General features: G+C 31.2%; 1 protein-coding gene across 4 annotated transcripts in view; it reads left to right on the forward strand.

Moving 5' to 3' along the window:
- Positions 1 to 16791, forward strand: part of LOC127730361 (unconventional myosin-Ia-like) — a 102499-nt gene that overhangs the window by 25712 nt on the left and 59996 nt on the right. For all 4 annotated transcript variants that reach the window (XM_052238732.1, XM_052238731.1, XM_052238734.1 and 1 more), the window contains exons 4-10: positions 260 to 354; positions 1685 to 1789; positions 3179 to 3225; positions 3897 to 3960; positions 8422 to 8435; positions 8951 to 9035; positions 10445 to 10551. In XM_052238732.1, coding sequence (XP_052094692.1) covers positions 260 to 354; positions 1685 to 1789; positions 3179 to 3225; positions 3897 to 3960; positions 8422 to 8435; positions 8951 to 9035; positions 10445 to 10551 — 517 coding nt within the window. The remainder of the gene's footprint in view (positions 1 to 259; positions 355 to 1684; positions 1790 to 3178; positions 3226 to 3896; positions 3961 to 8421; positions 8436 to 8950; positions 9036 to 10444; positions 10552 to 16791) is intronic.

Here is a 16791-nt window from a genome sequence, read left to right on the forward strand (position 1 = left end):
TCAATTTAAATAGTTTGGTTACAGATAAAACAAAAATACAGAAGATAAGTAATATGGCTTAAACTGAAAGCAGTTGAAAAGGGTAACTTTTGTTATAAGAAGGAGGTGTATCCTTGATGGTGAACCAATAAAACATTTGAACATGATACTATTTCTGTATTTGATGTTTATACATGTGGCAGAATGTTTACATTTTGATTAATTAACAGTATGTGCAATTCAAACATAATTCGATGAATTTGACCATTTATTTGAACAGCTATGCCATCACAGATGGAGCTTACAGATCTATGAGAGACAGAAACTCGGACCAATGTATCATAATCAGTGGGGAAAGTGGAGCTGGCAAGACAGGTCTGTTCTCATTCAGTTTGAAGACAGGATATTTGTATTACTATGCTCTCTGCTGAGGGAATCAGCATTATATAGGAATAGTTTTGTCTGCCGTCCATTAGTGTGTTTGTTTGTCCATTTGTTTGTCCATATATTTGCAACTAATACTAAAACAATGACTGAATTTTAGTGAAATTTTTTCAGAAAGTATTCAGTGCCTGGTGGCATTTTTTTTTTTTATCCAAATAATTTTTGGGGAATTCTCATTGCAAAACATGGACTTTGACCATTTTAGTAAAGAGAGTAGGCATCTTTTAAAATTGAGTCGTCCTAATTATGAAGTACCACCTGTATTTCAGTGAACTTTTAACAGACTATGACTTATATTACAAACCTCTTTTAAGTCTGCAATACTCATTATTATAGCCAAACTTATACTATCATTGGATAAACATATTAATAGCATGCTACACTGTACAAATTGAAAGATTGACATGTCCCTGTTTTAGGCTTAGTCATACAGAAATGATTGTGTTAAGAAGCAAGGTTTAATTGGAGTTTTGAGTTCAGATTTTTGTTTTGTATTTTAACTTGCTAAAATATGATCTTAATTATGCTCTTACTCCTGCTTAATTATGCTCTTACTCCTGCTTAATTATGCTCTTACTCCTGCTTAATTATGCTCTTACTCATGCTTAATTATGCTCTTACTCATGCTTAATTATGCTCTTACTTCTAATGATTGTTAGTGCATGATCAACATTTGCCCTTATGCCACTGTATTTGCTCGTCGATGTTTTCCTGGTATTGTAAATATATATCAATTGAAAGGTCAAATGATAATTTCTTGTTAAAAATTCCAGCTGCTCTCATATGTGGAGGTTGACATATGTGAACAAAAATAGTTACACAAACAAAATGTGTTCTTATAAACACTAAATTTAAAGTTTTCACCAATTGTTGTGGATGTAGAATTTTTATTATCAACCTTAAATGGAGCAGCTTATTAACAAGCTGTTAATTTGATTATTAGACATGTTCATTGGCTCAGTTAACCCATTGCCAGTGTTGAAAGGGGTTGGGTTTGATCCAAAGCTGGGTCAAACCATTAAGGAGTAAGAGCAAAGGCTTGATGGCCTGTAGTTAGAATGATGTGTAGGAGTGACATGCCTTCCTGCAGATTGCACTTAAAAGATCTGGCCCAGCGTGTTGGTCAGGTACAAAGCAGGGTTCATATTTGTACATCACATAAATGTTCTCATCCTAAATATGCACTTAATTTTATCTAGATTATTTATATGATAGAAATTGTTCTTTAGATTGTACTAAGTGTGAGAGTTAATCTTTTCAGAGGCCAGTAAGGTAATAATGCAATATGTTGCTGAGGTGTCTGGAAAAGGACAAGATATAGACAGGGTCAAAGAGCAGCTGTTACAGTCAAATCCAGTCTTGGAAGGTATATAAATATTCACATTTTCATACTGTCAAACCCAGTCTTGGAAGGTATATAAATATTCACATTTTCATACTGTCAAACCCAGTCTTGGAAGGTATATAAATATTCACATTTTCATACTGTCAAACCCAGTCTTGGAAGGTATATAAATATTCACATTTTCATACTGTCAAACCCAGTCTTGGAAGGTATATAAATATTCACATTTTCATACTGTCAAATCCAGTCTTGGAAGGTATATAAATATTCACATTTTCATACTGTCAAACCCAGTCTTGGAAGGTATATAAATATTCACATTTTCATACTGTCAAACCCAGTCTTGGAAGGTATATAAATATTCACATTTTCATACTGTCAAATCCAGTCTTGGAAGGTATATAAATATTCACATTTTCATACTGTCAAATCCAGTCTTGGAAGGTATATAAATATTCACATTTTCATACTGTCAAATCCAGTCTTGGAAGGTATATAAATATTCACATTTTCATACTGTCAAACCCAGTCTTGGAAGGTATATAAATATTCACATTTTCATACTGTCAAATCCAGTCTTGGAAGGTATATAAATATTCACATTTTCATACTGTCAAATCCAGTCTTGGAAGGTATATAAATATTCACATTTTCATACTGTCAAACCCAGTCTTGGAAGGTATATAAATATTCACATTTTCATACTGTCAAATCCAGTCTTGGAAGGTATATAAATATTCACATTTTCATACTGTCAAATCCAGTCTTGGAAGGTATATAAATATTCACATTTTCATACTGTCAAACCCAGTCTTGGAAGGTATATAAATATTCACATTTTCATACTGTCAAACCCAGTCTTGGAAGGTATATAAATATTCACATTTTCATACTGTCAAATCCAGTCTTGGAAGGTATTTAAATATTCACATTTTCATGTAGTACTGTACTGTTATAGTATTGATAAGAAATGGGACAATGTTAGAAGTCGTCATGAATTATTAAGTTTTGAAGAATTTGTTGATGATATAAAGGTTAAAAAAATCCCTGTTAAATTCCAGTGAAAGTAATTGTAACAAGACTGTATGTCATTCCATTATATATATAGTAAGTATGTTTTGGTGTAAATCAAATATGATGTTATAAATTCTGTTTAAGCTTTCACTGATAGTTAGCAATGATTTGAACTTAGATTTATTAATTTTTTCACTATTTTCAGTTTTATCATTTCTGAATTTTTTGTTGACAGATATAGATCCATTCTTGTGTCACCTGAGACAAAAGTTGTGTATTTATGAAATCTCCTAGAGTGATACATATATAGATAAAAGGAAGAGAGGGAGTTTTTCACAATATAGAATACATAATATTTTTAGAGTTAGTAAAAAGTTCATTCTTTTTCTTCTTCAGCTTTTGGGAATGCAAAGACAAACAGAAACGACAACTCTTCACGATTTGTAAGTTTTATAAAAGTTGAGAATCATTGTAAATTATGACTGAGTTAATTTATCATATAAATGATTAACATAATGTATATAAAAAGCAGTATATTCATAATACTGTCTTTGAAGAAAAACTATAAGGTCATTATCAAAAAATGAATGGAATCATTATATAAAATTCACTTTTCAAAAAGGTTGAAAAATTACAGTTAAACTGTACATCTCAGGGTTAAAACATTCAGCATGAAATTAAAGTAGATAACTGTAGTAAAATGAAATAAATGTTTGTGCAAGGTGAAATAATTTCAGTTCGAAAAAAGTTATTACTGTTCAAGTAAATTAGCCTGACAGAACTAATTCTATGTTGTGGAAGTACTTTTCTATGTGTGTATCAGCTTTCGTAGTTTGTGAAAACATAATTTAAAAAAAAAGGGTTTTAAAATTGCAGTTTTATGATAAACACATTCACACATATAGGAAAATATATAGCTTGATGGGTACTAAATTTCATGGTTGGAGGGAAATACAAAAATTCAAAATAGTTGGTACTCCATAAACAATAATGCATTCACAGTATTTCATGTTTTTTTTCTTAGCCATTAATATCACTGACTGTTGTCTGTCGGGTCAGTTTTACTTCAATGTGTTTTCCACAGAATGACTATATTATTATACTTTAATTTTAGGGGAAGTATATGGACATTGAGTTTGATTACAAAGGAGATCCCTTAGGTGGAGTCATTACTAATTGTAAGTATAACCTTGAATAAATAAAACCAGAAATTCACAGGTTTATAAAAAATAAAGTATTTAGAAAATCAGTATAAAAAACCTGGGGTCCATGAATTTTGAATTGGCTAATACTTGGGACAAATCATCAACATTAGCTCTCACATTTGTATTTTTTTTGTATTAAACCTGATGGAAATCTTGTGTGTAATTTTGACTAAAATAAAATTTGATATTCCACGGCAGCCATTATGCATTGTATTGTGTAGAAAGAGGATACATGAATTTTTTTTGTTTGTTTCTGAAAACATACTTAAAAGATGGATGATTACTTGGAAAGCTTCTTAATTCTTTTATCATTAATTCTAAGACTGTAAAACTACATAAAGTGTAGGATATTCAGGAAGACATTACTATGTAACTAGCATACATAAGGAAATAATAGATGCTTGTAATTTGTATTTCATTATAGTTAAGGTCATAAAAAAGTTATAACTTTTAAAATATTCATATTCCTTCAAAATAAAGTGTTTACAATTTTTTACCGGTGTTATCAGTGGTGTCATGATTTTTAAATACTGCAGAATACTTTTACACATGGTATCAGGAAAAGAAGGGAAAACAATTATTTAAACAAATAGATACACACATTTTATTTACTTCTAAAATTAAAGATATACTACAGTTTACTTATTTTCACCCAAAACAAGACTGAAAGAATTGTAAAAGAGAGGCGAAATATACCAAAGGGACATTCAAACTCATAAGCCGAGTACAAACTGACAATGTCATGGCAAAAACGAAAAAATCAATTATAAACCACCTAGGACTACTAGTAGTCATGAAGTCATAAAGTCATTATGACATATATTCTAAAGAAATAATGAAGAACGTCTTCACATAACGAAACAGTCATAAAGATTGATTCTTATTTGCATGGAGGTAAAATGCTTTATTCCTTTATGTTTTCCTCAAGTGAGGCTATGGGTCCTAATAAGAGGACAGCTTTACTTTTTTATACGACCGCAAAAATTGAAAATTTTTTGGTCGTATATTGGTATGACGTTGGCGTCGTCGTCGTCGTCGTCGTCGTCGTCGTCGTCGTCGTCTGGCGTCGTCCGGCGTCGTCCGAAGACACATTGGTTTTCGCACTCTAACTTTAGTTTAAGTAAATGGATCTCCATGAAATTTTACCATAAGGTTCAATACCACAAAAGGAAGGTGGGGATTGATTTTGGGGGTTATGGTACCAACAGTTAAGGAATTAGGGGCCAAAAAGGGGCCAAAAATAAGCATTTTTGTAACTTCCAGACAATAACTTGTGTGTAAGTGTATGGATCTCTCTGACATTGTACCACAAGGTTCCATATCACAAAGGGAAGTCTGTAATTGATTTTGGGGGTAATTGCCTCAAAATTTTAGGAATTAGGGGCCAAAAAAGGGGCAAAAAACAAGCATTTTTCTAGTTTCATGACAATAACTTGTGTGTAAGTGTTTGGATATTTCTGAAATTGTACTACAAGGTTCCATATCACAAAGGGAAAGCTGGAATTGAGTTTGGGGGTAATTGCCTGAAACGTTTAGGAATTGGGGGCCAAAAAGGGGCCAAAAATAAGCATTTTTCTAGTTTCCAGACAATAACTTGTGTTCAAGTGTATGGATCTCTCTGAAATTGTACTGCAAGGTACCATACCACAAAGGGAAGGCTGGGATTGAGTTTGGGGGTGATGAATCATAAGGGGGTTCAAAAAATTTGGGGGGGGGGGATTTTTTTTTCTCCTTTTTTTTCTTTTTTTCCTTTTTTTTTTCTTTTAAAATTTTCCATTTTAAGTTGGTTATTTCTGATTAATATTTAAAAGCAAATAATAATGATATGGTAGGAGATACACACCAAACAGGATGTGTAAATTATTATATAATAAGTATTGTGCAATAGCAAGAAATTTTCAATTGCACAGTATTGCACAATTGCAAGAAATCTTCAATTGCACAGTATTGCGCAATAGCAAGAAATCTTCAATTGCACAGTATTGCACAATAGCAAGAAATATCCAATAGCACAATATTGCGCAATAGCAAGAAATTGTCAATTGTACAGTATTGCACAATAGCAAGAAATATTCAATTGCACAGTATTGTGCAAAAGAAGATACTTTGTATAAATTGCTTATTTCTTGATCAATTTCAATGGGGTTTTATTCTTGAATTCTTGGGGTTCTTTAATATGCTGAATCTAACCATGTATTAAGTTTTTGGATTTTGGGCCCCGTTTTTAAATTCGTCCACATTGAGGTCCAAAGGGTCCAAAATTTAACTTTGTTTGATTTCATCAAAAATTGAATTATTGGGGTTCTTTGATATGCCGAATCTAACCGTGTATTTAGATTCTTAATTTTTGGTTCCGTTTTCAAATTGGTCTACATTAAGGTCAAAAGGGTCCAAAATTAAACTTAGTTTGATTTTAACAAAAATTGAATTTTTAGGGTTCTTTGATATGCTGAATCTAAACATGTATTTAGATTTTTTATTATGGGCCCAGTTTTCAAGTTGGTCCAAATCAGGGTCCAAAATTAAACTTTGTTTGATTTCAACAAAAATTGAATATATGGGGTTCTTTGATATACTGAATCTAACCATGTATTTAGATTTTTGATTTTTGGGCCCCGTTATCAACTTTGTCCACATTGAGGTCAAAAGGGTCCAAAATTAAACTTTGTTTGATTTCATCAAAAATTGAATTCTTGGGGTTCTTTGATATGCTGAATCTAACCATGTATTTAGATTTTTTATTTGTGGACCCGCTATCAAATTGGTTCATATTGAGGTCAAAAGGGTCCAAAATTAAACTTTGTTTGATTTCATCAAAAATTGAATTATTGGGGTTCTTTGATATGCCAAATCTAACCGTGTATTTAGATTTTTAATTTTGGGTCCCGTTTTTAAATTGGTCTACATTAAGGTCCAAAGGGTCCAAAATTAAACTTAGTTTGATTTTAACAAAAATTGAATTCTTGGGGTACTTTGATATGCTGAATCTAAACATGTGTTTAGAATTTTGATTATGGGCCCAGTTTTCAAGTTGGTCCAAGTTGGGGCCCAAAATTAAACTTTGTTTGATTTCAACAAAAATTGAATATATGGGGTTCATTGATATGCTGAATCTAAACATGTATTTAGATTTTAGATTTTTGGCCCAGTTTTCAAGTTGGTCCAAATTGGGGTCCAAAATTAAACTTTGTTTGATTTCAACAAAAATTGAATATATGGGGTTCTTTGATATGCTGAATCTTACCATGTATTTAGATTTTTTATTTGTGGGCCCGCTATCAAATTGGTTCATATTGAGGTCAAAAGGGTCCAAAATTAAACTTTGTTTGATTTCATCAAAAATTGAATTATTGGGGTTCTTTGACATGTTTGATATGCCAAATCTAACCGTGTATTTAGATTTTTAATTTTGGGTCCCTTTTTTAAATTGGTCTACATTAAGGTCCAAAGGGTCCAAAATGAAACTTAGTTTGATTTTAACAAAAATTGAATTTTTGGGGTTCTTTGATATGCTGAATCTAAACATGTGTTTAGATTTTTGATTATGGGACCAGTTTTCAAGTTGGTCCAAGTTGGGGTCCAAAATTAAACTTTGATTGCTTTCAACAAAAATTGAATATATGGGGTTCTTTGATATGCTGAATCTAAACATGTATTTAGATTTTAGATTTTTGGCCCAGTTTTCAAGTTGGTCCAAATTGGGGTCCAAAATTAAACTTTGTTTGATTTCAACAAAAATTGAATATATGGGGTTCTTTGATATGCTGAATCTTACCATGTATTTAGATTTTTTATTTTGTAGGCCCGCTATCAAATTGGTTCATATTGAGGTCAAAAGGGTCCAAAATTAAACTTTGTTTGATTTCATCAAAAATTGAATTATTGGGGTTCTTTGATATGCCAAATCTAACCGTGTTTTAGATTTTTAATTATGGGTCCCGTTTTTTAAATTGGTCTACATTAAGGTCCAAAGGGTCCAAAATTAAACTTAGTTTGATTTTAACAAAAATTGAGATCTTGGGGTACTTTGATATGCTGAATCTAAACATGTGTTTAGATTTTTGATTATGGGACCAGTTTTCAAGTTTGTCCAAGTTGGGGTCCAAAATTAAACTTTGTTTGATTTCAACAAAAATTGAATATATGGGGTTCTTTGATATGCTGAATCTAACCATGTATTTTGATTTTGGACATTGGACCATAATAGGTAAATTAAAAAAATTGAAGTTCTTAGACCACATTCTTTCTGTGTCAGAAACCTATGCTGTGTCAAATATTTAATCACAATCCAAATTCAGAGCTGTATCAAGCTTGAATGTTGTGTCCATACTTGCCCCAACTGTTCAGGGTTCGACCTCTGCGGTCGTATCAAGCTGCGCCCAGCGAAGCATTTTATTTACAAGTTATAAAGCATTATTTTTTTCTTTGTTACAGATTTACTGGAAAAGGTAAAAATATAAACTATATACTATCTTACTACTTAAAAATCATCAGTTCCCAAGAGTTTCGTAAATGCCCAGAAGCCATGATATTTGATTTCTCTGCTCCATATCATTTTTTTAGCAATTGACAATCGTATTGAATTTTGGTATTAAAGCTACTATTTCCTATATAATTGTTAATGAAGTATTAAAATTTAAAAGAAAGTGATAGAACTGTTATATGGTTAATTTAGTTTGCGGTAGTGATAAATTTTGGATTTATTCTGGATAAGAACAATTAAAGAGGATGTTTTTCTTTAATGTTAATACAATGTATATACGTTCATGATATATTAAGTTTTAATTGAAAAGAAGGATATATGATTTACCTCAGAAAAAATAGTAATAATCCAATAGCAGCATTCTTGACTCTTTACAAAACTTATTATTTAAACTAGATAACCAGTTAAGGAAAAACATAATTGATAATTTAAATTGTTGCTTGTTTGATTATGTTCTAAAATCATGGCTTTATTTTCCAGTCACGGGTAGCCTTCCAGATGAAAGGAGAAAGAAATTTCCATGTGTTCTATCAACTGTTACGAGGTGCTGATAAAGAGTTACTTGGTATGATGAACTCAAGTTTTTATGCCCTGCCGTAGTCGAGGGGGCATTAAGTTTTACCCACGTCCGTACGTCCTTACGTCCCACAAATTGGTTTCCGTTCTCTAATTTAACTTTGCCTCAACCAAATGTTATGAAACTTATACACAATGCTTATTACCACAAAATACAGATCAAGTTCGAATTTTGGTGGCGTCACTTTTACTGTTCAACAGTTATGCCCCTTTACAAATGGACAAATTGCTGAATTTTTCCTTTCTATTCTTAACTTAAGTTTGCCTCAACCAAATGTTATGAAACTTATACACAATGCTTATTACCACAAAATTCAGATCAAGTATGAATTTGTGTAGCGTCCCTTTAACCGTTCTTGAGTTATGTCCCTTTATAACGTTATATGTAAGTTGGGGCATCATCTGTGTCCCATGGACACATTCTCCATTTATATTTTCAAAGCTGTTTTTTTATCTTCTGACTTCAAATAATTGATTTAAAAAAAGAACAAGAGGTGGACTATGTGAAATTTTTTGGTCCCCTAAATATGAAATATCAATAAATATTCAAATAAAGAGATGTAGTTTGACTGGCAATGAGACAACTATCCATAAAGACCAGAGGATAAAGATGTGAACTGAAATCCATGTCAGTTGTCTGCAAATATATATCTGCTGTAAATTCAGAAATTATTGCAAATAATGTAACTGGGTGAAAATTGTAATAATAAGAACTCACATTCTGATATCTGATATATATAAGTTTACATGTTAAAGTTTGGACATTTAAATTTCAACATTTGCTATACACTATCAAAATTACATACAGGCATTACATATTTTGTCTGTGTCAATAGTTTATTATATCAATAGTGTGTATATATCCATTTCTCAGAAACCTATGGTACTATATCAATGAATAACCCACTACAGTTCTTGTAAAATGTAATACTGTTCTTCAACATTTGGATTACTAAGCTTTTTTGAGTGAATTTGATCAAATCCATTTCAGACAAGGAAGTACTCTCATATTTTGTCAGTGTGGAAAATTGATTGGGAAAATGATGACATCACAAAAGTGTTATTTTTATTGGACTGTATACTCAGCTGCTCACAGATTCTTGCTAGAATACTGGAACCCTTTTTGAAAACCCATACATATAAAGGCATAGATAGAAATACTATAATGTATTTTACGTATTTCTAAATAATTGACTTAACACTTTAGATGTATTTTGTTGGTTAATATGCTCATTTTTTCCTTTCAAAATTTACACTATAGATGAAATTTCATGAAGTTTAGTTAGGTTGCTAATTTACTTTCTTGTTGATATTTTCTCCAAATCTTCTCATATAACCGTAGATTAATTTTATATATTTTCTATTCTGAATTTTTATTGACTTCTATTATTTTGATAGATGCATTAAAACTGTCGTCAGATCCTGAATCGTATGTGTTTTTACAAAAGAGTGGTTGTGTAGATGTTGATACAGTAGATGATGACCATAGCTTTAGTGTAATTAAGGTGGGTTGATGTTGATATTTACGGAGTGGTAGAAACTTTGAGAAAAGTATAAAAAAAAATTTACATGGGATAATATTTTCCAACACAATTCAGTGAAAGTGTAATTATACAGATCAAAAATGGTATGAAATGATATTATAAAGAACTAATGTTTGCCATAAGCTTGATAGGGATAGAACTAATTAAATTGCCTATTCATGTTAAAGTTTGTATTTGTATCGATTGGTAAGAATTGGTAGAATGCCCTCAAAGAAGAAAGTATGTTTTTTAGAATTTAAGAGTTTTGAATGTCACATTTGCCTATGATGCATTTTTCAATAAAGTTTGTATATACTAATGAGTTTTTTTTATGTATTTATTTTATAAATTATAATGACCTTGTTTAGTTGTGGTATTGCTTTAAGCTCTTATCAAAAGGAAATCTGTAAATTTATGTTTGTCAAATACCTTTGAAGTTCACTTGTCAAACATTTGTAAGTGTAGAAATTTTCAGACTGTTACCTGTTTACATTTATAAGATACACTTATCAGTCTACATATTCCCTTGGATCGATATTTAAATATCTTTACTCCTCTTTTTTTCCATGAATTCTGTGCAACATAAATCATAAAACTCTTGAATTGATTGTTTCACTAAGTGACTAATATATTTCGAGGCAAACATTGTGTATATTCAGAGCAAATTTAGGGCCCCCTTTGGGGAGCTATGAATATGGTTAGTACAACTGGTATTTATCCCTTTTTTTCAAAATCCTGGATCAACAATTGATCTATTTACACATAAGCTATTTTTAGAAAATACTAAAAGGGTGTTCTTTTTGGGTATGTAAAATATGTATGCGTTTTAATGTTTTTTTTTTGAATTTTTATGCCAGTTGTGTATTTCGTTGAAGAAAATATTTGGCATAAAAATAGTTCATGTAAACTAATGATGACAAACTGCCAAAATGTCCATTGCAATAGTGATAAGTTTTTATACACCTGATCCAAAGGGTTATGTCTGTCAGTCCTTATGTCCATCTTTCCCATCATATTTTAGTCACATTATTCTTAAGAACTATAAATTAGAACTTCCTGAAATTTAGTATCAAGCTTCATACTACGTGATGCATTTTCTAATTCATTGCACATCAAGCTCCTATTAACTGAATATTCATAGCTGAAGTATCAATAATGAGCCTATGTTATGGTGACCTTGCATTTTTTTAAGTACATCAGGTTATATTATGAGTTTTTTATGGAAATATTTTGATGCATAAAAATGTATTTCTCAAATCTTGCTTTTGAAAACGGATTATGATGGTGTTTCAGTCAGCTGATCCATCTGTGGTACATTTCATACGTTAGATTTTAACCAACAAATAATTGTGCATAGTCTAAAAGATTTAGTAAATAGGGTTGATACTAAGAAAACAATCTATTTGAAAATAGATATACAATTCTTAATCTGTTATCAAAAGCCAACCAGTTCATGGACAAACAACTGAGATGTTTAAAAAATATCATTGAACTAAAGAAAACAGTCCTAATCAAAAGTTAACTCCAGCAAGCCTTCATCCAGTTGTCTGCAATATAGAATACTGTGGACTCATTTAATTTTGTTGTTATCAATTTCGTGGATTGAGGAAAACTTGCATTCTGTGGATATTTGATTTCATGGTTATGCCAAAGTATGCATACATGCTTCTGAAAAATTTTCTTTGAACATGGTTCGCAGTTCACCTGTTACAACAACGAAATCCACGAAAATTGGTATATCATGGATAATGTGGAATGCACAGTATAAAAATCAGGAAGGTCAATTTCGACTTTTTAAGTCGAAAAAAGCAGATTTATATGCCATTTGTTTCTCTTTATACACATATTATAACATTAAGGAGATGTAGTATGATTGCCTAATGAGACAACTATCCACCAAAGACCAAAGGACAAGGATGTAAACAACATATAGCCTTTTTCTACTGGTTTTGATAGTACCTATTTTGTCCACATAAGAAATATCACTAACAAGAACTGACTTTTACCAGAGAGAGAGAAAGCTTAGCATTAAGTTTTGTATCCCACAATTTTAGTTCTTAAAACTTATAAGATAAATATCAGTTAATAAATATGTGTATACTATGTAGTTAAAAGATTAGAGTATGAAAGTTGTAAATCGCCATAATTTAGCTTATTGGCCAGGTTGGATTAAGCCAAAACCGTCTTATAGTATGAATGATGATGGACAGGCAGGTTGAGGAAAGTTGATACTTATTTTATGTAATGAACTCCTCCAGTTTATTAACACAGATCCCGGAAAGTTCACACAAACATCGCATGCATGTTGAAGCTGACACCTATTATGGATTTGTGTGAGAAATTTCCCCCATTTTCTTAGACTTGAGAACTATGTCATTTTCTTCAAATTTGACCAAAGATGATACCTATTATATGTACCAGTAAAGGCATTACTACCCAACTGTGAAGTAATTTTCTTTAAGAACCCCTAATGCAATCTTTTATTGCCATGGCAAACATCATTATTCAAAAAAGAAAATTTTCCAATAATGCACTGCAATATCCTATAAGTCCTGAAAATCTAATTTCTGAAAAATCATGGAGACTTCAATAGGCCTTTTTGGGTTTGGGTAGTAATATACAGTAAATAAATGAAATCAAATTGAATCATATTGAACCATCTCACTATCCTGACTTTCTGGAACATTAAGCTTTACTGATGGAATCATACATGTATATCCATAAATTTGACTTTTAAAGATACTACTAAGGGAATGATTAATGACCTTGCACAATCGGTACCCCTGAACTTCTTTGGATATGGATCTTAAAATTTGAACTGTCACATAGCTGATAGCCTACAAAATATACAAATAATGAGATGTGTTGTGATTGCCAAAAATTCACCAGAGACCAAAGGACAAGGAAAGAACACATGGAAATGACATTACATTCAAATAATTCATATTATAAGCCAGATAGTACTTCATTTATCAAATAACAAATTTTAAGATAGCACAACTGTCAGGAAAATTTGGGGTGGCTGTATTTAAACAGCTAAAAAATATTAAAACAAATGAAGTGCCATATGAAGAAGAGATAGCCAAGAATCTTTTCCAAAAGCTTTTTTGAAACCACCTTATCTGCATGTTTCTAAATAACCAACATTTTTTTTTTTAAATATTTAGAATTAAACTGTTCTTATTCTGAAATTGGCTTTGTCAGCTCATGGAAGTATTATATTGACAGGAAATCCAACAAACCAACTTCAAACGTTTATAGTGCGATGTTGCAAAATTGTTAAGTATCTGTTAATTAACTCGACATGTTATATCGATGCATGGGTTGAATCAAATTTTTGGAACCTCGTCATTGATTGTAATTACGGAATCTACCGAAATAACCGGATGTGTACTCAATTGTCAAGGAATTGACAAAATGAAAAGGGTTTTAAAGGGCTTTGATCGGGAAAAAATATCATATTTTGGCATAATGAAACAGCGCATGGGCAATCATACCATATCTCCTTACTTTAATATTTGCTTAAATAACAATAAGTTCCTTGTGTAAGGAAAAAAATAGTTGTATTCTTGATCTATTATTGAGGTTTACTTCTAACTTTGACAAATATTTTGATTAATTGTTTACTGAAAGTCCAATGGCAAATATTTTATGGAATTCGACAAGAAACAAAACATAAATTACTTAACAAACGTAGTAAGATGTTTCAGAACTGTTAAGCATTTACCCACAAAATTAAATTGGTTCCCATTATAAAATCTTAAGAATAAAAAAAATATTATACTGCTTAAAGGGACCTCGAGATATGGACCATCATGATGATTGTTCTTTAAATACATCCAAAAATATCAAAGTTAAGCCAATCGGGCATTCCTAACAAAAATCCGTCAGACGTCAGGGCAATCTCGGACTAGGATGAAGGTTGTTTTTAACTTTTGAATTATTACAAAACATGTAACATGTTATCTGTCTTGTAACCTGAAAACCATAAATATTCTTGTAACACTCGATAAAAATTTGCAACCTTTAACTTAAAATTTGAGTTATCCTATGCCATCTTACACTCTTCATGCGTATCACATTATTTTCTGCAAACACCCTACTTCAGGTACATGTGATTTTTAATACCGGAGATTTCCCGATTTCCAAGTTCCAATGATTAAAACATATTAAACACGACTAAAAATAATCTTGCCTTCTTTCCGAATACAGTTAATTTTCTTATGTCATTCTGTTAGATATGGACCGATTTTTAAAATCTTTTCAGCTTTCGCCTTCATTAATTAGACGGAAACAGGTGTCGTCATTCATGTGGCCATCCACAAATATCCATGGTAGTTTCCATGTTTATTTACATTGGTAGGTAGATAAGGCATTCGATTACAAATCACATGATAAGACCAGCTTCAGTAAGCAGAACAGGCGAAGGCAGCATCGCAGATACCCCACAAAGGAGTTATCACGTACTTGACAAACTGAGTCAGAACCTTTTATTTTCTTAAAGAAATCAGTGGGATGGGAATGTGCTAATTTTCCGTTGGAGTTCCTGTCAATATAATACTTCCATGGTCAGCTTAAGAGATATGAAAAGTATTTTTATGTCATAAAGAGCATAAAAAATTCTACAAACTTGTGTTTCAGTTTTTGTATATATGGGCGAGTTTTGAATAAATCAATTTTGAATATTTTTGATTTAGAAGGTCATTATAATGAAAATAGATCCAGCCATTATTTCATAGTAGGACATGATATTGGAATCCTGAGACAAGGTTATGGTTTTTGTAAGTCTGTGTCTATTTATACAAAATAGAAATAAACTACTTTGTTGTTGAAAAAGTGAACCTTCTAATTAAGAAAATATGATGTTACACAAAATATTTCTACACCAAATGTGACACCTTTTTAATGTTTCCATATTGTTTATATGAGTTACAGTGTGTTAAAGCAGTAGCTCATTTTCTTTATAATTCCGCAGATGACAAAGATACAGAAGTTCAAACATAAACAGTCTCATTTTAAAAGAATAGACTGTTGTGTTACCTTATGTGCCATTTTGTTTTAAAAATTCACAGTGGCTCAAATACACAGAGCTTAAAAATTGTTACTGTGTATTAGAATCAGTAGATCAGGTCATTAGGAGGGTTAGGTCGCCCTCAAACATGTTTAACCATCAGATTCTGTATGTGCTTCCCCCAAGTCAGGAGCCTCTAATTCAGTGGTTGTCATATGTTGCTGTATATCATATTTTTTCCTGTTTATTGTTTTGTACATAAATCAGGCTGTTAGTGTTCTAATTTGAATTGTTTTACTTTTGTCATTTTGGGGCCTTTTATAGCTTACTATGTCGTATGGCTTTTGTTAATTGTTGAAGGCTGTACAGTGACCTATAGTTGCTAACCTTCTACATCATTTGGTCTCTGGTGGAGAGTTGTCTCATTGGCAATTATACCACATCTTCTTATTTTTATATTACACATAAAAATGGGTATGGTAACATTTTTGAACTCATATCAGGGTTTATAGTATCCAAATTTTGATCTTAGGCATAAGATGAAAAAAAAAAAACAAATAAAAAAAAACAGAATGAGTAACAAATAGCAGGATACAATCAGGCTTTGCAAAATAACATAATGTAGCAAGCAAACAGAATAAAGTTTCAAGCCATTTAACACTTTCCTCTTATGTCTCACTACTTCTCTCTTAAAAGAATTAAAAAGAAAACTTCTCCCTATCATAATGTTAGTCCTGATTTTAGTACTTAGTTTAACGGGAAAGGAATTATAATCAATAACACATGTTTTCTTATGAAAATATTGTGTTAATTAACATATATGAGACAAACTGTGAAAAGTCTGTCCACAACAAAGTGATTATATATCAACATAAATGTCTGTTTATATAACTTTTTTTGTTATATAAGCTAAATTTAAATTTTGAATATTACAATAATTGATGGTTGTTTCTGTAATTGAACTGGCCCTGTTATTTTCCTCTTGACCCAACTGTTTTTATTATGATTGTAAAAAAAAAAATTGGTCAGTTTTGGACCTTCCAGATGTCTTGTTGTTTAGAACAACTTTTAAGGTCAAATTCACATCCAGTTACTATTTAATGACAAAATATAACTTTCAATTTTTTCTTTGCGGTATATTTATATTTGTCATAATGAATAAATACATTACCAAGATAGACAAAAACAGTTGAAACACATTTGGAAAGACA

Source organism: Mytilus californianus, unplaced genomic scaffold (genome assembly GCF_021869535.1).
Source record: "Mytilus californianus isolate M0D057914Y unplaced genomic scaffold, xbMytCali1.0.p SCAF_2, whole genome shotgun sequence".
NCBI classification, from domain to species: Eukaryota; Metazoa; Mollusca; class Bivalvia; order Mytilida; family Mytilidae; genus Mytilus; species Mytilus californianus.